Genomic DNA, 25,223 nt, shown 5'->3' on the forward strand with positions numbered 1-25,223 from the left:
TTTTTTTTTTTTTAAAGGAACACTAACTAAAATAGTATTCCTAAAACTATAGTGTCCCTCTGCCCCTATGTGCTCCCCGGCTTCCAGCAAATAAAGAGTTAGCATTTTTTTTTTATTTAAACTTACCTGATTCGAGCTCCAGGTCCTTCCAATGCTTAAAACAACTCTCAAACTTTAGTTTACAAAACTTTTTTTGTGTATTATTATTATTATTATTATTATTATTATTATTATTATAGTAAACCTTGTTTCTTCCACATTTACAATACTGTGTCTATTTGTACCATTTTGGAAGAAAATTACATTCCAAATGGTAATTATTTCTCAAAGATGTGCTGTGAGTATGTTCACTCTTTGGCTCTATAGATATTACAGTGATATTAGTTTTTTGTTGTCATATTACATTTCATGCATTTACAAAACAGCAAGAGAGCACAGATACAATTCTGACTACATGTATGTGATGTCCAAAACCAAGATTGTAACAACATATTATTTTGTTGATTTAGTGTGAGATACTGTAAAAGAAATGTTACTAGGTATGTGGGATACTGTTGAAGAAAAAAGACATAACAGAGAGAGAAGATAAATTGTAAGAACAGAACATTGGAGAAAGATAAAAGATAGAAGCAAGGAATAATATGTGGGTACATTATTACATATGGGAGGCAATTTTGGAGAGGTTAATGGGCTGGAGAATGCAGGATTTATTAGACGTGCTAAAATTAGTTTTGGCCTGTTTGCCTGAACCAATTTCCTTTTGTTCCACTCCCTAATAGATTTGTCCGAGATTTACATCTGGCGTCTTATTAATTGAATAAGACTCCACAAGCAAATTTTGGACTGATCAGTTCATATGGGTATGAATTAAAAGGAATTTGAGTTGGATGAACCACTCGAAACTAAGTCTAGTATTTTTGACACTCTTATCAGCAGTCTCCAACCTACTGGGTCCCACTCTCAAGGAGACTTATAATAAATTAAGAGGTACGCCTACTGCTTTTGGAAAAACAAGTGGAGAACACTATGTTGATATCAAAATTATATAATTTTCAACCTGTGACATTCTTTGTCATTTTAGAATAGTTTTTCATCCTTTTCTAAAAGGAAGCCATCAGCTCTTCAAAAGCCCTAATATGTTCAACTTTGGAAACTCATTACTTAAACCTATATGTCTCCAGAGGCCCAAGACAAAGGACTTCTCTGCATTGAGCACCTTTTTTTTTTATTTTTATTTTTTATTAAGAAGGACTTCTTATTTTTTAGGTTGGTTAAAAAATCTTGTTAAAAATTCTTCATAAACTCTGTTCCAAGAAATGGTCACCACCGCAATATCCCATCAATGTGTAGTTATACTTTTTTGCTCATTGTTTTTTTTCTTTTGAATCATATCAAATGCAATGTTATATTAAAGGGACACTATAGTCATCAGAAAAACTACAGCTTAATGTAGTTGTTCTGGTGAGTAGAATAGCTCCCTTCAGGCATTTTCATGTAAACACTGTCTTTTCAGAGAAAAGGCAGTGATTACATTGCCCCTAGGGACACCTCCAAGTGGCCACTCTTCAGATGGCCACTGGAGGGACTTCCTGGCTCCGGGCTGCAAAGCCTTGCCGTTCAGCGCCCCGACACTCTGCATGGAGACGCTGAATTTTCCTCATAGAGATGCATTGATTCAATGCATGTCTATGAGGAGGTCCTGATTGACCAAAACGGCATTTGGCCCCACCCCTGTGCCGATTTTAGCCAAACCAATGCTTTCCCTATGATGTCACAAATGGGGTGGATTCAGCGCCGGCAAACTCGCATGGCGCTGGAAATCAGGTGAGTTTTAAACTTTTATAGGGGGGCTTAAAGGGGGGGCAAGCCACCTAAATGGTGGGATTAGCACTATAGGGTCAGGAATACATGTTTGTGTTCCTGACCCTATAGTGATCCTTTAATTGTATGTACAACACTGTCATGGTTTCTACCCCAACTGGAAGCCGCCATGGCACACGTATTGACGCTCCTTGTAGCTCATTAGTGTAATGTCAGCAGGCCTCATCATTTTGACATTACAGTCTGCTCAGTGCCCTGTTGTGTGTTTTGATAGTTATTGATTATTCTGGGGGGTTATTTTTACTTTTTTAAAACAAGGTTCTGTTTATCGATTATTCCGATTTCTGTACTCTTTGGTGTGTTTTTTGTCTCTATATAATTCTGTAACCCTTGACTTCAGTGTGTCTCAGTTTAATTACTCCGGGCTTGATTTTAATATGGTCCGATAAGCTTTCTAAATAACATCATATTTTTGGATATACTTTTGAAATTATGTTTTCAACTTAAATATCAAAAAGTATACTGTATATAAAAAAGTTTATGTATTAAAAAAAAAAAATATTGCAAAATTCTAATTTTTTTGGGTAGTAGTAAATTATTCTAAAATGTATCCAATAATAATAAATCGAGACCTCTGTCTGCTTGCACACTGTTTTTCCTATCTTTATAAATTACTCTCTGGGACTCTAAGGTAATGTGTGTTCTTTTGTACTCTTTGTCCTGCATTTGCGCGTTAGAGTATTCACATCTTGACCATCATATAGTTTGATTTTCTTCTTTTACAAAAAAAGCAGCAAACAAAACCCATGAACATTATCATCTTTGGAAAATGTATTTAAATGTATTGTACTCACGTTCTTTAATATTTTCCTGCTAGATTAAACAGTGATCTATTAATTATCAGTGCAAATAAATGCTATATATGTGTTAATGTTGTTGTTAAATTTATTTTACATACACACGCACTTTGCTAAATATGGCTCACAATCTGCATATTTTGTGAATTTAATATTTTGGTAATTTTACCGTGATTTTAAGCATTATGGGAAATGTAGTTCAAAACATCTGCATTGTCAATGTCTATCACTGGTTTGGATAAATAATACATTTAAATGAAAGAACCTTTTTATATTGTCATTATCATTGCAGGTGCTCCCCAATAATGGAATACATGGCGCTGGATTTGTGATTGCATTTTTTGTTTCATTCATTTTGACGTGTGTTATTTTTGCCATCCTTTATTACACAAAAAGATTGAACTGGAGATTTACTGTAAGTAAACCATAATTGTCATGAATTTCACACTTTTAGACAATTTATTTTGATATTTTTTGATATTTTGTTCACCAAACAGTGAATTGAAATCTGAAAATTGAGGCTAAAATAATCAAGCTGTTTGTAACTTAAAGATTTAAAAAAAAAAAAAAAACACTGTATTGCCCCAAATTTTACAATTCCGTTTTTAATTCACTACAGGTTACTATTTAATGAATAAACTGTTTGGTTTTTTTTCTAATGCGTTTCCTATATTCGTTTTCTTCTTACTATGGATCCTGCTATAATTTTTCTGTGGTAATTCATTGGTGCTTAGAAACGCAATTCTGGTAAAGACCACTTACTTTTTATAATAAATGAAGAGGTATGCCTACTGCTTTTGAAAAAAACAAAATGAGAAAAAAATTGAACACTAGGTTGATATGAAAATTATTTGATTTTCTGATTTTATATACAGTTGCAAGAAAAAGTATGTGAACCCTTTGGAATGATATGGATTTCTGCACAAATTGGTCATAAAATGTGATCTGATCATCATCTAAGTCACAACAATAGACAATCACAGTCTGCTTAAACTAATAACACACAAAGAATCAAATGTTGCCATGTTTTTATTGAACACACCATGTAAACATTCACAGTGCAGGTGGAAAAAGTATGTGAACCCCTAATGACATCTGCAAGAGCTAATTGGAGTTAGATGTCAGCCAACTGGAGTCCAATCAATTTATTGAGATTGGAGGTGTTGGTTACAGCTGCCCTGCCCTATAAAAAATACACACCAGTTCTGGGTTTGCTTTTCACAAGAAGCATTGCCTGATGTGAATAATGCCTCGCACAAAATAGCTCTCAGAAGACCTACGATTAAGAACTGTTGACTTGCATAAAGCTGGAAAGGGTTATAAAAGTATATCCAAAAGCCTTGCTGTTCATCAGTCCACGGTAAGACAAATTGTCTATAAATGGAGAAAGTTCAGCACTGCTTCTACTCTCCCTAGGAGTGGCCGTCCTGTAAAGATGACTGCAAGAGCACAGCACAGACTGCTTAATGAGGTGAAGAAGAATCCTACAGTGTCAGCTAAAGACTTACAAAAGTCACCGGCAAATGCTAAAATCCCTGTTAGCGAATCTACAATACATAAAACACTAAACAAGAATGGATTTCATGGGAGGATACCACAGAGGAAGCCACTGCTGTCCAAACAAAACATTGCTGCACGTTTACAGTTTGCACAAGAGCACCTGGATGTTCCACAGCAGTACTGGCAAAATATTCTGTGGACAGATGAAACCAAAGTTGAGTTGTTTGGAAGAATGTGTGGCAAAAAAAGAGGCAGAGCACACCAACATCAAAACCTCATCTCAACTGTGAAGTATGGTGGTGGGGGCATCATGGTTTGCGGCTGCTTTGCTGCGTCAGGGCCTGGACGGATTGCTATCATCGAAGGAAAAATGAATTCCCAAGTTTATCAAGACATTTTGCAGGAGAACGTAAGGCCATCTGTCTACCAGCTGAAGCTCAACAGAAGATGGGTGTTGCAACAGGACAATGACCCAAAGCATAGAAGTAAATCAACAACAGAATGGCTTAAACAAAAGAAAATACGCCTTCTGAAGTGGCCCAGTCAGAGTCCTGACCTCAACCCGATTGAGATGCGATTCACACCAGACATCCCAAGAATATTGCTTAACTGAAACAGTTCTGTAAAGAGGAATGGTCAAGAATTACTCCTGACCGTTGTGCACATCTGATCTGCAACTACAGGAAACATATGGTTGAAGTTAAGGCTTTCATTTAATATCAAATATTTAGCTATGAAACATAATTTAATATGAAAAAAATGGGAGAAAATAAGAAAATTTGTTATTTTTTTTAGTTCTACACGACATTTTAACTGTCAATGTCATAATACTGTTTGCTTTTACTGCAATAAAATACACATATTTGTATTCAGCAAAGACTCACGTGTAAAACAGTACCCCCTATGTACAGGTTTTATGGTGTTTTGGGAAGTTACAGGGTCAAATATACCATGTTACATTTGAAATTGAAATTCGCCAGATTGGTTATGTTGCCTTTGGGACTGTATAGTAGCCCAGGGATAAAATTTACACCCATAATGCATACCATTTGCAATAGTAGACAACCCAAGGTATTGCAAATGGGGTATGTCCAGTCTTTTTTAGTAGCCATTTGGTCACAAACACTGGCCAAAGTTAGCGTTAGTATTTGTTTGTGTGTGAAAAATGCAAAAACCGCCAATTTTGGCCAGTGTTTGTGAGTAAGTGGCTACTAAAAAAGACTGGACATACCCTGTTTGCAATACCTTGGGTTGTCTGCTATTGCAAATGGTATGCCATCGTAGGGGTAATTTTCATTCTTGGGCTACCATAGGGTCTCAAAAGCAAGGTAACCAATCTGGCGAATTTTAATGTGAAAAAAATGAAACACAAGCCTTATATTTGACGCTGTAACTTTGGAAAACACCATGAAACCTGTACATGAGGGGTACTGTTGTACTCGGGAGACTTCGCTGAACACAAATATTTGTGTTTCAAAATAGTAAAAAGTATTGCAGCAATAATATCGTCCGTGTAAGTGCTGTTTGTGCGTGAAAAATGCGAAAAACTTCACTTTTACTGGCGATATCATCGTTGTAATACATTTCACTGTTTTGAAACACTAATATTTGTGTTCAGCGAAGTCTCCCGAGTAAAACAGTACCCCCCATGTACAGGTTTTATGGTGTCTTGGAAAGTTATAGGGTTAAATATAGTGCTAGCAAATTAAATTCCCTTTAATTTCAGCATGGGTTGTCAGGCAGGTCCCGCTAATTGTAATTAGTTAAGATACCTAATTATGTAAAAATATTACATAAATATATGTGTAGAATTAATATATGTGTATATATATATACGTATGTGTGTGTGTGTGTATATACCGTGTTTCTCCGAAAATAAGACCGGGTCTTATATTAATTTTAGTCACACAAAACACACTAGGGCTTATTTTCAGGGTAGGGCTTATTTATTTACGGTTCCGGTATGTACATTGAACCCCCCCTTTAATTAATCCACCCCCCCCTTTAATTAATCCACCCCCCTTTAATAAATCTGCCCCCTCTAATTAATGCACCCCCCCTTTAATTAATCCACCCCCCTCTTTAATAAATCCACCCCCTCTAATTAATCCACCCCCTTTAATTAATCCACCCCCTTTAATTAATCCACACACCCTCTAATTAATCCACCACCCCTTTAATTAATCCACCCCCCTTTAATTAATCCACCCTCCCTTTAATTAATCCACCCCTCTTTAATTAATCCACCACCCCTTTAATTAATCCACCCCCCTTTAATCCACCCCCCTTTAATTAATCCACCCCCCCTTTAATTAATTCACCCTCCCTCTAATTAATCCACCCCCTCTAATTAATCCACCACCCCTTTAATTAATCCACCACCCCTTTAATTAATCCACCCTCCCTTTAATTAATCCACCCTCCCTTTAATTAATCCACCCCCCTTTAATTAATCCACCCCTCTAATTATTCCACCCCATCTAATTAATCCACACACCCCCTCTAATTAATCCACACACCCCCTCTAATTAATCCACCCCCCTCCTCTAATTAATCCACACCCCCCTCTAATTAATCCACACACCCCCTCTAATTAATCCACCCCCCTTTAATTAATCCACACACCCCCTCTAATTAATCCACACACCCCCTCTAATTAATCCACCCCCCTCCTCTAATTAATCCACACCCCCCTCTAATTAATCCACACACCCCCTCTAATTAATCCACCCCCCTTTAATTAATCCACCACCCCTTTAATTAATCCACCCTCTCTTTAATTAATTCACCCCCCTTTAATTAATTCACCCCCCCTTTAATTAATTCACCCCCCCCCCCTTTAATTAATTAAGTCCCAGGCATAAAATACCGGTATCTACTCACAGTTCAAAGAGTCCGACCACTGGGTGCCTCACCGCCCGGAATGGATCCTTCCGCTGAAGATCCGTGAAGGCAGACTGACGGCGCTGCGCACGTCGTCATCACGCTGCGCACGTCGTCATCACGCTGCGCGATGCCGCGGCCCGCAACGCTCCTCCCCCTCCTCATAGAAGAAGGAAGTCCCGCCAAAGGTAAAATGCCTAGGTCTTATTTTCGGGGTAGGGCTTATATTGCAGCCCACCCCGAAAATTCGGCTAGGGCTTATTTTCGGGGTAGGTCCTATTTTCGGGGAAACACGGTATATATGTATATGTATATATATATAATATAATTTTTTTTAATATATTTTATTTATATATATATATATATATATATATATATATATATATATATATATATATATATATATATATAGTGATATATACGTATATATTTATGTATATAGATATATATTATTTTGTTCTACATGTATTTTGATATATATATATATATATATTAATATCACAATACAGTTAGAACGAAATAACACACATCTATATATTTTTTAATTATTTATTTTTAATTATTTTTTTAATTTTATTTTTTAACGTATTTACATGTATTTTTTTATATTATATATAATTATATATATATTTAATCAGTATCAGTCTGTGTAATTTGATATTAATATATATATATATATATATATATATATATATATATATACATATATATTAAAAGTAAAATACACCTAGACTGTGTGTATGTATATGTATATGTATGTATATGTATATATATATATATGATCTAAGTATATATATACGATCTAAGTATATAATTATTATTTTTTTTACACTGATTTCATTAATTTTATTTGATTTCCAGCCAGCAGGGGGACTAACTGTCATTACAGTTAGTCCCCCTGCTGGCAATGCCTGAGCCAGCTAACCCGGCCATGTGATTGTGAGGTCCTCGCAAGGACCTCACTCTCATATGGCCGGGGGGGCCCCCAGGACGTCGGATGTGCCGTGGGGGGCTCCCTGGGAGTCCCCCCAACCGCGATCGCCGGCGTGGGATCGCCGGCAACCGGGTAAGTAACAAAAATCCGGAGGGCGTACTATTACGCCCGGCGGCGTTTAGAGCCGCTTAAAATAGGGCGTAATAGTATGCCCTCCGGTCTTAAAGGGTTAAGCAGACTGTGATTGTCTATTGTTGTGACTTAGATGATGATCAGATCACATTTTATGACCAATTTGTGCAGAAATCCATATCATTCCAAAGGGTTCACATACTTTTTCTTGCAACTGTATTTGTATATTGAATCCGCATCAACTACCAGCTACAGCACTCTAGATAATCACATTGATTTGAGATTTTTTTTAATTTCCAAAACAAGAGTATTGTCATTTAGACTTTTTATGGCACAGCCGGTTTTATTTTTGTATGTGTAAACCCTTTGCTGAGGAGAAGCAATAATGTGAAAAAGGACCAAATAATTAATTCTGATAGATATGCGTGTGTGTGTGTGTGTGTGTGTGTGTGTGTGTGTGTGTATGTGTATGTATGTATGTGTGTGTGTGTATGTGTGTATATATATATATATATATATATATATATATATATATATATATATATATATATATATACTGTAGGTATGAAGAAAGTAATAAATAAATAGGTTATTTCTAAAAAAAAAAAACAACATAAAAAAACCCTTGAAAGCACAGTTTAGGCACCATAACAACTTCATCTAAATTAAGTTATTATGCCAGGAAGCTCCCGGGCATGCTTTTAGCTCAAGGGGCTGAACTGTTCTCTAACGGTAAAACCCCTAAGTGAGCCTCCAGCGCCAATCTAAATTTCCCGCAGCAGTATCTGGCTTCTGAAATCTCCATTTCAGGAAGCACGGAGTGTTGCAGGTGAGGGGTGCCGCTGATTGGTTGAGAGTAGGGGTGCCGCTGATTGGTTGAGAGTGGTCAGCTGACGCGGACAGTTCAACACACATACAGTCTAGCAAAAAGGCACAAATAGCTTCAGTTTGCTTCTTTTGCACTTAAGTACACAAGCAGTGTCCGTAAAGGGTTAACTTGACTACTTTTATATTCATTTACAAAATCCACATTATAATTTTATGTAATGCTATTCAAGAAGAATCTGGCTGGGGTGGCGGATGTGCAGATGTTTCGCTTTGAAGGATAAAATCACCATTAATTCATTATCACCACTAATGTTTTATCTTATTTTTTTCTATTACCAGCGAAAATTGCACAAGGTTAATTGTGAGGAGCAATTAGAACCGTTACAAACCAAGACATCAGACAGTGCTAACGAAGATTTCCTTATAACAGACAGAATGATTGACATATTGGCGTTTGACGAATCCGATAATATGCTTCAAGCACTGGACGAGTAAGTATTCAAGGATTGGTTTTGCATCAGGGATCAACAACAAAGAATACTGATTTCATAAATCTAATCCGTTCCTGTGGAACCTTTATTATGTTTACACATACGTCAATATTCGCTCAACAACAACAACATTTGCGAACATTAAATTAAAATTCAGACACATAGAATGAAAAACAAACTAGAGATTCTCTTGATCGACTAATCCTTTCCAGACCACCGTTTACAGTTTTACTTCAGTCTGAATTTTCTGATGCTTTTTGTATTTTTTTTTTTCTTAAAAAATAATAATGACAACCTATAGAATAGGAGTCTGGCTATTTCTTTATTAAAGCACTATTTGCATATATTGGAGTAGTTTCTCAATTTCCAAAATTCACTAAGCAATATCTTGCAAATGTGTGACAAATGCCTTGTAAAATTTGGAACTAAAAAGTTGCAATTTTCTTTTCCAACATAGTTATTTTAGTCTAAATAATGCAAGTCAGATGCTCACCGACCACAAATTGCTGCTTTCTGAATAAATCCCTATGTATTTCCATAACATATTTAAAATGGCTTAGCAGTATTCCCAAACTATTTATAGTAATATTTTCGTAATATATAATTTATTGTATAATTTAAAAAATGCCTCTGGGTAACCTGGAAAAGTTCATCATTCACTCTAGCATTTGAGAATTAATAGTAAGCGTGTTAAACTATAGAGATAAGTATAAAGGGGTACTGATGCATGTTCTGAGAATCCAATATACACATTAATGAATAATAATAAAATGATGGGCGCCCGTATAAGAACAGTCAGAGTTCAGCAAATTCCATACACTCTCTCGGTTCTTGGATCTCCTGGAAAATGTAGAAATCTGTCGACAGATTTCGACACAAATATTCCCACAGATCATAATGGATTTTTCATTTTGGAAAATATAAATACTGTATTATTACATCAAAAGCATTTCTCATCTAAAGTGCTGTTTCTATTTATGTCACAAGTAATGAGCGTGACCAATCTAATCAGCTCTTTGCCTTCATTGTTGGCAAATTTGAATAAGAAAAAACAAACCCATTATTAGCACATGATTAATATATGTGTGTGTTTGCATGTATTTATGTGTATATACATGTAAAGTAATGGTTCATTAGCGACGCACCTGATCAGCAGCAGTTATTTGAAGCAGGTAGTCACCAATAATTAAGTCCAAGAGAAACTCCTATTTAGTCTAGTCGCTGGGGAGACAGAGACCACGATATTCTCTCTCCTCCGCTCCTCTGTCGACAGATCAACTGCTGAATAAGTCACACTGCTGAAAATAACAGATATTGCCCCGGAATGGGTGCACACACACCGTACAAAAAAACAAGTATATATACATAATCATTTTTTCCATTGTTCAAAAGTAGACAAAGATTCCTATGTCAGAGACCCAGCAAGACACAGAACGACAGTGACGACAGTGATGGCTGTGTATGCTTTCTATGATCAGATTAGCCTTCCTTTCTGACCTGCATGTGGTTTATTCCCGCTGACAAGCTGATCTTTGTATCTATTCTGTAGCGTGTTAATACAGTGGTAGTCAGATTCCGTGCATCTAATGTGATTAAGTTAAAAAGTTGTAAGATGACAAAGACAGACAGGCAGAGTTCACATAGAAAGCACAGTTTTATTTTAATGCTTGTTGTTATTTCCTGGATTATCCTTGTTCCTTCTAGATCACACGCTACAGCTCCATTAGTCTTGGCTTGATGGCCCATATCATATTAATGAATGTACTTGTAGCATTCTCTATGATGGGTTGCAGTAGTTGCACTAAACTAGTGGTGGCTATATGGTGTACCCCTTAAGGGAATCTGAGAATTATGGAAAACATAGTTCCTAAATATGTGGAGTGTCCAACTTCGCTATCACTGTGTGTGAGCTGATTTTGTCTGCTGTGTTCTAATAATATATTGGTGTTATATTATATTGTCACCATGCTATATTGACTCACTCATTCTAGCTAAATTTCCTTTTTTGTGCAATCTGCTGAGAGAAACAACTTTTCAAGTCATAATAAAATTCATGTCTATATAAAAAGCCATATTTCAGGCTAGTAAAATCCATGTCTCCTAATTGATTATGAAATGCAAAATAAAAAAATAAATATCAGTTTTGGAAAAAAAGCTTGACAAGTTTGTAGGTTGGAACACAAAAGTCAGACATTTCAAACAAGAACGTGAGCACAATGTAGACAAGACAAAGTCAGAATGTACGAGTCGTATATAGAATGTCTTATCTGTCTCACTATGACACATTTAGCATGACCACTGAAAATCGCTGTAATGTCTTTTGGTCTTTTGTTTTTAGCTCAGAAATTGCTAATTTACCGCACGCCGATGCTTACCTGGAACACTGCCGAATGCATATATACAAAGATTCCACGGAGATAATGTTTAGAAGCATGTCAGTTGTTGGGGACCTTACATCTCAGGAGGAAAAGAGGCTTACCATCGCCTTGATTGAACACTGGCTGAACCTGGAAAAGAGGATACAGGAAGAACATCAGCGCAAGATGGTGGCTCTCACAGCAGAGTGCAATTTGGACACCCGCAAACAAATGGACATGCAATATCGCAAACAGAAGGCAGCAAGTGAAGAAGCTGAAGAAATAATGAAACATGTTGGAGAAAAGGTATAGCAAAATCAAGCTTCTTTAGTGAGTCCTTCTAGTGCCGTCCACACAGCCAGAAATAGATATTTTACCCTTTTCTGTTTTACGAATTAAAAGTAAACTATAAAATGAAGAACTAAAAGTAGCTTAGTTATATATGACTATATTTTTTTTAGCTCTTTCATATGTAAACCCCAACAAAAACATGCATGTATTTTTTTCAGAATGTTTTCTTCGGGGATATATGAAAATAACCGCTTGCATAAGCTGCAAACCTGTTGTCTGCAGGATTTTCAAGCCTTTACCTTTATCCCGTGACACAGACTTTCCCTGAGCCAGGGATCTGAAGCTGGAGTCATGACTGTGTAGTACAACTCGGTGAAAAGAGAAGTCAGTCGAGCTGTAGCACAACGCAAGGTCCTGCTTCCGTTCGCTCTGTGGCACGAACGGAAACTTCCTTGGCTGTCTGAGTGATAGCCGGGAGGTGTTTCTGTCCCATTATCAAAAAGCAGATTCCTACTGGAATTGACACTTTTATAAACTGTCAAACACGACAAGACTCCAGACACATAATGCACTTCAGCAAATTGCCTCTTTGTAGTATTCCTTTAACCATATATCTGAAAACACAGGCTTTCCTCTCAGATTCCTGAAATAACCATTTTATTTTCCGTGCTGATCCTACTGATTTATTTATATTGGTTTTATTGGTAGACATAGAGCTGCAGACCACACAGCTTTTATGTATTGCTTTTGCTTGGATTTTAATTCTACCTTATTTAAAAGTACATAAATGATCACAGGTGATGAACGTTGGCATCTAGTATGGGGACCACTGATATATATGACCATACAATGCATGTAACAAAAGAAGATAAATCCACAATTATTGAATGTCCTCATATAAACCTCAGAAAGGCAAACAAATCTGTTGTACAAACTATAGTTTTTTTTTTTTTTTTAAATATTGTATAGTTCTACAACAAGCGGCACAACAAGAAAATTCACATTCTAAACCGTTATTTATTGTTCTTTTATAAAATGAATATATGGCTACAGACACACCAGGCTTTTAAAAAAAATGTATTGTACATTCTAAATGTCATAAACAATACTGTCTATTAAAAGATTGTGTGTGAAATGGTTTAGATAGTGTCAAAGCATGCCATAGCAAATGTAACATTAAAATGTTTTCCTTGGTGATTATACACATATAAAATATTTACTATGACAGATGCTATGAATTGTTCCGATTCATAAGAACTGAAGTAGTAGATAAACATGATCTGTTTATCCAAAAAACGCTTAACGTATTGTGCATAGAATTTTCCTTCTGTATGATATTTTAAGATGGTGAAAGTCATATTCAGAAAAAAAAACTACAGATGGTTTAAAAAAAATGTCAGACTTTTGTTTCAGTGGCACACATGGGCGTAAACATGGCTTGCATTTCTTAAATTTTTGTTCTTGCATAAAACATTATGCAATCGGAAAATCAATTACACTTTCTATGCTCTCTTCCAGCCTAACACAGTATAAAAAGGAACAATTTTGTACCAAAAAGATTCCACCTCATCTCTGTAAACCAAACATTTTCTAAGCTTATTAATGACATAAAAAAAACACCCCTTAGGCATTTTACATATGCATAAACTACCACTTAGTGAGTTCGACATATACTTTAAGGTCAAACATATGGGACACATGACCATTACACCAACAGGGGCTTTTATGACATTGCATTCTAAAAACATAGACATTAAACGGACACTCCAGGCCCCCAGACCACTTCTGCCCATTGGAGTGGTCTGGGTGCCAACTCTCACTACTTTTAACCCTGCAACTGTAATTATTGCAATTTTTTATAAACTGCAATAATTACATTGCAGGGTTAACTCCACCTCTAGTGGCTGTCTACTAGACAGCCACTAGAGGGCACTTCCCTGTCCACAGCACAGAAAACCTGTGCTAGAGCGTCGATGGACGTCCTCACGCTGTGTGAGGACCTCCAGTGTCACTCATTTCTCCATAGGAAAGCGTTTCCAATGCTTTCCTATGGGGAGCGCTAATGCGCATGCGCGGCATTGCCGCGTATGCGCATTAGGTCTCCCCGGCCGGTGGGAGGGATCAGTCTCGCCCACCGGCCGACGCAATCACTGGGAGGAGTGGCGGCGGAGGAAGAAGCAGCAACATGGGACATCGTCGCTGCCTCTGGTAAGTTACTGAAGGGGTTTTCACCCTTTCAGCAACCGGGGATTGGGGGGTGGGAGGGAGAGGGAACCTGCAGTGCCAGGAAAACGGATTGTTTTTCTGGCACTGGAGTTTCCCTTTACTATGTAGTTGGGTCCCCCCTTTTACAGCTATAACAGCTTTCAATCCTCTGGAAAGGCTTTCCATAAGATTTTGGAATGTTGTTGAGATTTTTGCCCATTCATCCAGTAGTGCATGTGTGAGGTCAAGCACTGACGAAAAGGCCTGGCTCACAATATCCCTTCCAGTTCATCGCATAGGTGTTTGGGGTTGAAGTCAAGGCTCTGTGTTCCTTTCTATTCCAGCATGATTGTGACCCAATGCACCAGTCAAGTTCTTCCACGCCAAAGTCCTCTAAACATGTATTTCTGGACCTTACTTTGTGTGCTGAGACACAGTAATGCTAGAATAGTGAACGGCCTTCCCTAAACTGTTCCCACAAAGTTAGACGCATAGCATTTTCCAAAATATATTGGTATGCTGAAGTATTAAGATTTCCCTTCACTGGAAGTAAAGGGTCAAACCCAACCACTGAAAAACACCCCTTTACCATTATCCCTCCTCCACAAGACTTTACAGTTGGCACAATGCAGTCAGTCAAGTAACATTCTCCTGACATCTAGCAAACCCAGACTTGACCGTCAGACTGAAGAACAGTCTGATGGTCAGAACACATTTTCACTGCTCCAGAGTCCAGTGGCGGTATGCTTTACACCACTCGATCCATTGCTTGTCATTGTACTTGGTGATATGGGGCTTGCATACAGCTGCTCGGCCATGGAAAACCATTCAATGAATCTCCCACTGCACAGTTTTTGTGTGTGTTGATATTAGCCAGTGAAAGTTGGGAACTTTATGGAATCAGCAGAGTGTTGGCAACTTTTACGCACCATGCGTCTCAGCATTCGGTGACCCCGCTCTGTGACTTTATGAGGTCTTTCACTTTGTGGCTAAGGTGGTCATGGAATATCTAGCTGTGATAAAATTTCACAAAGGTGATAGGATTGCAAAGGTGGCATCCTATCACGTTACCAAGCTTGAATTCACTGAGCTTTTCTGAAGGACCCATTTTTTTTCACAAATGTTGGTAAATGCAGACTGCATGGCTATGTGCTTGATTTTATACACCTGTGGCAATGGGTATGGTTGAAACACTTGAATTAAATAATTATGAGGTGTGTTCCAATACGTGTGTCCATATAGTGTACGAATGCAATCCTTTCAGTATTGTGGGCGAGAGCATTAGATGCGAAACACTCTGCTGCAGCCCTGAAAGGATAAAATAAAATACATTAAAATGCAATAAAATTAAATAGCTTTGTGGCCAAGAATGTCCCTAATGTTAAAAAAAGATAAATGTAGGTTGAAACCTTGAACAGTGCCTGGCAAATAACCCTTATCCCAAAAATCAAGCAAATAGCCACCTTTTCCTTCTCACATGACCTATGGACTGGAGAGGGATAATCAATGGAAGGCTCTGGAGTCCTAATCCCATAGTTGTAGAGTGAGTGAGGGTTGGATTTTTTTTGTAGATGATCCAAGTTGTAATTGCCTTTACATTGATGCCGATTCTGCCACTCATTGGTCGTATACTATGACACAGCCATGACAGAGCCACAAGCATAACTTCCTTTTCCTTCAAATTAATCTTATATTCCGTTATTAAATTAAAAGGTATCTATTTTCATGTGATTTACCACAAGAGTTATGTTCGGACATGACATTAGTCAAACGTAAACTACTTTGTGTAGATGAGAAACACAAACTGAAACCCTGATTTAAAGTGATTGCAAGGTTTTAACGATTTATTATGTTCGGATTTACATCACTTTTTATGCAGAAACACATTGATTGTCCACTAACCGGGCAATGTGAAATGGTTTATATTTTTCTAGCTCAGCTATTTGGGGATAAAATTTGCCATTTGATTATCTGTTTTATGTAATTCCTAGTTTAATGAAGAGCCTCAATAGTGATCAGTTTACATTAGCTCCATTCATTATACATGGTTGATTTTATGATCCTTTACAATTGGCCAAACTGTAAACTGCAAATGATGTATAATAACATGGGACAATTCCGAGACCAAATGCTAACTTTGTAGGAGTCGGCAGAAGAAAATCCGATTTTTCACGAGTCACCTCCAGAAATACTCAAGTATTTTTCTTCATATTTATTGTCATTGTCCTTAATTTAATATGCTTTCTGAGTGATTAAAAACGGTAACTGTGACTTTTGTAGATACGTAACTTGGAAAGTCCTGCCAACAGTATGGAAGGGATCATTTTAGAAGTGTTGTTTTGGCTCTGATGTTGTTGGTGAATGTCATGTTTGTGAATTATAATGCCAAGTGCCCTTATTTTACAGTCTCTCGCAGAATACAGACTTGTTCTGGACAAACTGCATGGATTAGAACAAAGTGAAATGAAGAGACTACTCCTGTGTCAACAAGAAGAGGAATTTGCGAAGGCCTACAGACAGTTGAACATCTGCCACAGGAATGAGCTACATAATATCTACTTTGACCAGATGCAGGACTCTGTTTCCAGAGGGAAAATTAAACCAGATGTTCAACGAGTGTTAATGGAAAACTATTTAAAAGTCCAGGTAAAATATGAACGGTTTTGCTCAATACTATTAGGAACATTGGTGTGTTAATGCCCTCGAGGTCGCTTTAGACTTATTAACCACCATGTTTTCCTGGATCCTTGTCTTTTTTTCCCCATGCTGATAGGATAACTTGCGTATCCCAATATGCATGATATCTTTTTAACAAGAAACCTTCCATTTAAGTCTTAAAAAGCACTAGTTGCTATATAGCCACCTCTTGATTATCTCATGCACTTTTGCAATATTATGCCCGTCATTTGAATGGCAGAAGAAAAATTGTCTGAATTATATCTCCAACTTATTATTTTGCTGTGAGCTGGATAGGACATATTTACTACCTTTTAAAAAAAGTTGTACAATGGAAACATAGAAAGAAAAGTACATTTTTAAAAAATATATTATTTGAATGTATTTTTTTAATGCATTTTCTTTAAAATTCAGATAAGACTAATGTAGTTTCCAAGTATATCCTGGGATGTCAATGCAGTTAGAAAAGGGAGTTAAATAAAGCCCAAAGTGCCCCCTTTAATATTCTCATGGCTAACACACAGGCGGATATCATCACTATGGCAACAAATGGTACGCTTGATTTCAGCTTATTTTCTGAAAATATTAATGGATTCAGGAGATTGTAGAAGGCATTTTGAGAATTGTTTGAATTATAGCCCTTATGAACAATGTAACAAAGAAAGGCAGTAGAGGTCATTATCTATCCAAAGACGAACGCATCAGGCTGCAGAGAAAACTTGCTTCTTACCTGCCGAGATTGGAGCTTTGCAGCCTGGTTCTAGATTCCAATTACATGCATCTGTATTTCGACATTAAGATAAAAATGATTTGTGGAGTTTAAATGTGATTTCTAAAAACTCGTGTCAAAGGATTGTTCCTCACGTCATCACACAATTTATATCTTAAATAAGTACAAAGAAAGCTTTAACCGAGGCTTCGAGGGTTCTTAAAATGATGTTAAATGGCGAGGGCTGTCTGTAAAGAAAGCACTAATGGGCTTTCAAACAAATGCACTCAGACCTTCAACTGTATGTTAAAAAGCAATGTCCAAACCTGTTCAGAATTCTTAATAAACTTGGTACAGAGGATCGTTTGCTTGTTTACTTCCATGGATAATACACAATAGATCACAACAATATTACCAATACTTTTTTTTTTTCTTCCAATTTGTTATAACGGTATCTTTTTATATATATATATATGGAAAAGATGAACTAATCAAGTACTGTGATAACTCACTGCCACCTAAATTTAAATCTATCTATCTCAGTAAATTGTGGTGTATTAAATACCGAATGACAGAATTATGGCCAAATGGAAAAATATGCATCTAACTTTAGTGCAGTTTGTCTGTTAAAGCCTGAATTTTGCAGTTCAGTTTTTAAATCACTATAGGTCTAACGAAGAAACTAAATTAAAAAAAACAACAACTTTTATCACAAATTTAAATATACAACGCTTGTGCATTTAAAGGCCTCACCTCTACACCAATATATTTACAAATTACTACCCCATTTACAGTGATACAAATGTTATATTACACAATTTTCAGTTCATAAATTGATCAGCTTCGTAGTTGTCTGTTAACAGTTACTGTAACTCGTACTTATTTTATACTTCTTGGTTACATAGTTACATAGGCTGAAAACCGACATGTGTTCATCAAGTTCAGCTTTCTTCACATCTGTTTTTTGCTGTTGATCCAAAACAAGGCAAAAACGCAATTTTAAGCATTTCTGGCCATCCGAGTGCCCAGTGCCCCAGTCTATGTAAATTCCTCTGCAGCAAATTAATATCTTGCTCACATTGTATTATTTTACAGAGTTTTGTGTCATCTGCAAACACTCAAACATGACTTTCAATGGTCATTTCAAGATCATTTATAAACATGTTAAATGGTTGGTAGGTACACATTTTACAATGGCGACGCGTATTAAAACATGATGTTTTACTACATAAAGTGTATTTTATCCTTTCTTATTTCATGTTTTAGTGGAAGAAAACTTGAGGTTAATTGAATATTTTAACTTGTCAACCCTTGGCACATCACTTTGATTTGAATTAACTAGAAATGTATCCAATCAATATGTCTTAATCTCCCATTCAAATGATAAGTCTAGTATGCTTCATTCATATACTTTTATTTATTTATTTTATTTATTGTTTTGTTTAACGCATTTTATTCTGTGGATAAAATATAATCTTGTCATCATTTCAGACTGAACAAGAAGACCTCTTGGACTTCATGCAAGCCATTAAGAAATACCATATGAACAAAAGACTTGCTGTTCGAAAGAATTTAATATACAACATCCAGCTTTGCGACAGCAGATCTAGATGTTTGTTAAATACAGCGGCCACACAGATAGCGAGTCTTATTAACAAGACTGAAAGGTAATAAAAACAGGAAATAAAGTGCAGATCACCAGGGGCAAGTATTTGCTGTCTTTGGGACACATGTTTCTGAACTACTTTACATCTTATGCTCAGCCTGACTAAAGCGTTCTTTAAAGTTAGCAAAGCATCATGGGACATGTTATTGACAGATGTCTGTGATGTCAAAGTTAGGGGCCACTAGGAGTGAGCCCTGGGTCACTGACACCTGGGTGCAGGGCTCTTCGATGCCAAATCTGGGTGCAGTTAAATTGCTTTTCTCTTTCAATATCTCGTTTTCCTCCCTTGAAATATCTGTTTATTTTATATGCTCTACCCCTTACCCAATAAAGAGTCACTAGTAATGTTATTTAGTGTAACACACTCCCCATTCCTTCCATTCTAAACCTGATGATAGGTGCCGCTTTGTTATAAATGGGTGTATGTGAATTTACATGTAATTTGTGGATGTGCATCATGTGTTTATGGCGATTTATATATAATGTGTATAGGTGAGCTTGTAGGAAATGGTTGGAGGGTGGATAGAAAAATTTGGATCCATTGGTGGATAAATATAGACTGCTGGGTACTATGTGACCTGGTGCGTTAGTAGGTGTAGGTCACTAGGTGGTTTGGAAGTGTGGCAATGGTTGGGCATGTCATTGGGTGGGAGAATGCAGCTGGATTGCGTGAATGTGACATGGTGCATAACAGGTAAACATAACTAAAAGGGGTCTGGTGAGAGAGACTGGGTGGGCTCATTTTACAGCCACTTACTCCATACGTTAATTTAACATGCAAGCTGGGTGCATGACTGTAAATAGAATCCACAGACTTTACAGATACTGATTACTTTATCTGCCTTCAATTGTGGGTTCCTGGGTGCACTTCACCCGGTGCCCTCCTTTTAGCTCACACCAATAACCCTGTAGCTGTTATAATGCTTCAATCCCATTATTATTTGCAACAACCACATGACCGAATGAAATGGAAGTAAAGAATAGATAAAAGGATTTCAGTACCTAGAGCAATTTGGGAGCAACTTAGACAAACCATGATTGAAACCAATGGAATATTACTAATGGCTGTCTTACATTTCGAACTTGTTACTATATTTATATATATATATGCATTTTTCCAAGATTTTTGACATTACAGGGAGCAATGGTATCGGGCGATAGTTAGGTGCTAAAGTATTGTCACCACTTTTGTGGACAGGTACAACTTTTACAGTCTTCCAAAGTTTGCGTTTGTATCCTGACACCAGGGATTCATTGATTAGGGTAGTGACGGGTTTAGCAATTGCTGGCGCACTGAGCTTCAGCAACATTGCTGGGATTTGATCTGGTCCACACTGGTTTTTAATTTTTAGATTATTAAGATGTTTATTAACGACACTAACAGGCACAGGTCTAAAATTTAATTTCTCTATATGAGGATTTTGAAGATTTGGCAGGGCCTGATCTTTATTTGCGGTCTGAAAATGAGTGTAATTTGTTATCTTAGCAACCAGGGTGGTAGCACGTCCAACAAAATAATTATTAAAGGCATTTGCTACATCTAGGGGGTGTTGCAGTGTTTGGTTGTCCATTTTGACAGTGGAGGGTTGGGAGTGTATTGTGGGGGTTTGTATGCTATTTATGATTTTCCAGACGTTTCTTGGGTTTGATAGGTTGTTCTAATTTTCACTGGAATATTGGGCCTTTTCCATTTTTGTTTGTTTTGTACATGCATTTCGCCATTGTCTGTAGGTACAGTGATCGTTCATGGAGTCAGTACGCTTGAACTTTGACCACAATTAATCTCTAAGCTTGTACATTTGAATGAGGTCATCTGTAACCCAGGGCAGGTGCGTCCCTTTTAGTCGCACTTTACGCAGAGGGGCATGCAGATTCCAAACAAGCAAGAACTCAGACTGAAAAAATGCAATTGCAGAGTCTAAATCTGCTATTAGACCTAATCTGTGCCATTGAGATCATTTCAAAAGGATTCAAGATTAATTTTTTTTGAAAGATCTGGTGATTATAATCTTGGGAGGGGATTTAGTGGCCTTTATTTTGCGTATGCAGTACACTGGACAGTGGTCACTGAAAATGTTAGGGAGAACGCCCGCCTCCTGGATTCTGTCAGGACAATCGAGCAAGGTATGGTTCTGGTTTTTAATATTAATGCGAGTTGGGGAGGAAATTAATTGTGTTAGCTGTACATGATTTATTATTTTTAGGATTCAGCCAATCAATATTAAAATCTCCAAAATCTAACAGTTCACTTTTTTGGTTTTGAGCTACAGTTTCACTTAGTAGTTGGGGGTATGTCAGAAAGGGAGTGCACCGGAGAGTTAGGTGGGCAGTAGATTCCAGCCACAATGATCGTTTTAGTGAAAGGGATCTCAATTGTGCCAGAAAGGAAATCAAAGGCAGAAGGGGAGTTATAGTTTTTTAAAGGAGTACATTTTATGGACTTGTCAACATAAATAACAATGCCTCCTCCTCTCTTTGCTCTGTCATTTCTAAAACTTGAATAACCCTGTATTGCAATGGTGGAGTCTGGTATTTTAGTCATTAACCATGATTCTAAGAGCACAGTGATTTTTGGTTTGTAAACCGTGCATCCAGTTTAGGGATTAAGCTACAGATGTTGCAGTGCAAAAAAGAGAGGCCTTTTTGAGTGGGGAGATTAGGACTAGAATTAGCTGGGGGACCAGGGTTAGACTCCACATAATTTGCAAGGGCAAGTAACATAAGGAATAGGAATTTGGATATAATTTTTTGTTTGGCCATATAGTGAGTGGGATACTTTATAATTTTGTGAGGTGGGGGTAGGAGGGCTATTTTTTTATAACTCTCCACTAGCACTCAGCAGATAAGTTACAGGAGCAGAGCAGGCCAAGGTGTATGATAATTTGTTTTCCAGTTTGAGGTGTGTGCTTATGGCGGTAGTGATGTGAACAAAATTGGAGTGAAAAAAGTGTTATTAAGAATCACAGTATGGTCATATTTGGATTCATGTTAGTGGTATGAGGTGTGTAGTTGAAAATGAAACAGAAATTGCGAAAAACAAAAATTAAATAAAAAGTATATAGTATTGGTGTGTGATATATCTATTTGTAGGGAGAGAGGGTATGTGTTCTATAGGGTTAAGAGATTGGAAAGATGTGCTGATCAGTGTTTGCACCTGTCATTTCAGGAGAATGAAAGTTGTGTGGGAGACTATCTATAAATGAGGAAATGAGCTTGGGGTGGGAGGGAAGGTTACTTGGCACTCACCTTCACATACAACAAAGTAATAATAATAATACCCTGGTGCAAGCCATGTAATATTAACAGGAAAATAAATGAAGATATTTACTTAGGTGTCTTACATAACAAACAAACTGTTCCGATCAACATTTGGACCCTCACAGGGTCTTTCTCAAGATCAAAGTGCAGTGTAAGTGATAGCAATATATAAGAAAAAGATCAAGTGACTTACCAATCCGTGTTGTGATCCTCTGCTTTATAGTGATGGGGGTTTAATTCACATGAGCACTTTTGTTTTATATGTTCACGGCACGGTTTTGTCAGTTTTCACTCGCATTCTTGTCCGCTTTCCTTATTAGGAAGATTTAATGGTTTCTACATGTACGGTATATCTATTTTTCTTATGGTTCCCCTTGGGTTTGTTTACATCTTCATTCCTTCACATAACTTCGCTCTATTTACACCTGATGTTAGCATCTTTTATAATCACAGTAATAGACTAATCGTATCTTAGCACTTTGGTCATACGTGTGTATAGCGTCCTATCTCCATGGAGACCGACACGCCACGTCACCACGCACTGAGGTGGACACGTGTCCCGCATTAGCACTTCCGGGTTCGGGTACACGGAGGATCACAACACGGATTGGTAAGTCACTTGATCTTTTTCTTATATATTGCTATCACTTACACTGCACTTTGATCTTGAGAAAGACCCCATGAGGGTAGAAACGTCGATCGGGACAGTTTGTTCGTTATGTAAAGAAGACACCTAAGTAAATATCTACTATTTGAAATTCCCTCGAGTGCATCTTAATTTCTTTTTATATCTATCTATCTATCTATCTATCTATCTATCTATAGATAGACATTAGGGGATATATATATATATCCCCTAATCTTGAAAAAAATACCTATTTGAAAACCAAGGCTCAGGGAGAGAATTATGGTGTTGCACTGATTATGTTTGGCTCTGTGATGCTTAGAATATAGAGAACGGTAGCAATATATTTGTATTTGCAGTGTATCTCAGTGTGTGTATATATATATTTTATATCTGCTTGCCACTCTGTTATTTATGGTAAATTGATGATGAAACTCGCACAGAGACACATTTTTATCTTTTTCTATCAAAATAACTAACTGCTTTGATACAATTTTGTTTAACTTTGCAATCAATGTGGATGTGCTTTTATAGTCTTTGTTTGGAAGAAAGAGAATAATTTGTCTAGAAATTAATTTCTTTCATACACTTGTTTTCTAAAAACTGTCGGACACCATTAATCTTCCTGAAATTTACTTCCGGTATGCAATTATCCAATGATTTATCATAACACAGTGCTTCATTGCGTGCTACCCAGTGATGGGTAGAGAATTGTTGCCTGTATATAAATTAAGCAACTGCGGCTTCCATTATTCTGCAAAAAAGTAAGTCAGTACTAACTTTCCTTGACAAACCAGATATTTGATATCTGGTCCACCCCTCCTTCATGGCCCCCCCTTCTAGCACTAAAAGGGTTAAAAAAATATTTTACTCACCCAATTCCAACACTGATCTCCCTCGGCACTGGGTTGGCGTTTTGCCTCCTCCAACATCATCCGTAGAGTGCGGCGAGCACATTAGGCCCTCCAAATAGGAAAGAATTGCCTCAAAGGGATTTCTCTGAAGCTGGATGTCCTCATGCAGAGCTTGAGGACGTTCAGGATCATTTAGGTGACCTAGAGTCCAGATAACCTCCTGAAAGTGCCTCTATTGGCTGTCTGGTAGACAGCCACTAGAAGCATTCTTAGTCCTACAATATGAACATTGCAGTTTCTATAAAACTGCAATGTTTTACATTGCAGGATTAAGGGGTACAAGGACACTGCACCTTGACCACTTCAATGAGATAGAGGAACACTTTAGTGTTAGGAATTCATCTTTGGAATCCTAACACTAAAGCATTATTTTATAGACTTGCAGATCACCCTTAGAATTATGTGGAGTCTAACCCTGGTCCCCCAGCTAATTCTAGTCTTGCCTCATTTAACCTCTAGAATATAAACGCTATCTGAATTACATCAAACACAAAACTGAAAATATACAAATTAATCTCGGAGAGCCAAAAAACAAAGTAATCCTTATGCGCGAAAGCAGTTCTAAATCAGTTGTTGAAAAAGTGTAGCAAACCATTCTGCTGCAGATTGCAAATTGCAGATCATTTCATTTTCTGTGAAATAAATGTAAAATATAATGTCAAATGTGTGAGAAATCGATTGTTTAATTATTTGAATAAAACATAGCACTGACATATAATTTATATAGTAAAGTGATTTAAAAAAATACAGTAACACTAATGTAAAGGTTTGGTGCACATATTGGTGGTTGGAACCTTATTAAACTTTGTTGGATAAGTTTAATTTATAAAAATATTCTAAATCTTTTCAAATCAGTGAAGGCTTAAAAAAACACATGGAAAAGTTCCAGCCAGCAGTTTCTTTAATCTCCTGTTAGATATATGGAGACTCTATACAAAGAGAAAAGCAAAAAAGGAGCAATAAACATGTCAATTTACTAACTCCCGGAAAAAAAGACGGTGTACTTGAAAGTCATAAAACGTAGATGGTCGGTATTCTGTAATATTTGGCAAAACTGGCATGTCCTAATATAGCTG

The 25,223-nt window shown here is 37.0% G+C and overlaps 1 protein-coding gene across 1 annotated transcript in view; it reads left to right on the forward strand.

The window, feature by feature from the left end:
- EVC2 (EvC ciliary complex subunit 2) overlaps positions 1-25,223 on the forward strand; it is a 96,415-nt gene that overhangs the window by 26,388 nt on the left and 44,804 nt on the right. Inside the window, exons 6-10 of the mRNA XM_063457771.1 lie at positions 2,971-3,093; positions 9,295-9,446; positions 11,785-12,109; positions 16,706-16,945; positions 19,176-19,351. Coding sequence (XP_063313841.1) covers positions 2,971-3,093; positions 9,295-9,446; positions 11,785-12,109; positions 16,706-16,945; positions 19,176-19,351 — 1,016 coding nt within the window. The remainder of the gene's footprint in view (positions 1-2,970; positions 3,094-9,294; positions 9,447-11,784; positions 12,110-16,705; positions 16,946-19,175; positions 19,352-25,223) is intronic.

Source organism: Pelobates fuscus, chromosome 6 (assembly GCF_036172605.1).
Source record: "Pelobates fuscus isolate aPelFus1 chromosome 6, aPelFus1.pri, whole genome shotgun sequence".
NCBI classification, from domain to species: Eukaryota; Metazoa; Chordata; class Amphibia; order Anura; family Pelobatidae; genus Pelobates; species Pelobates fuscus.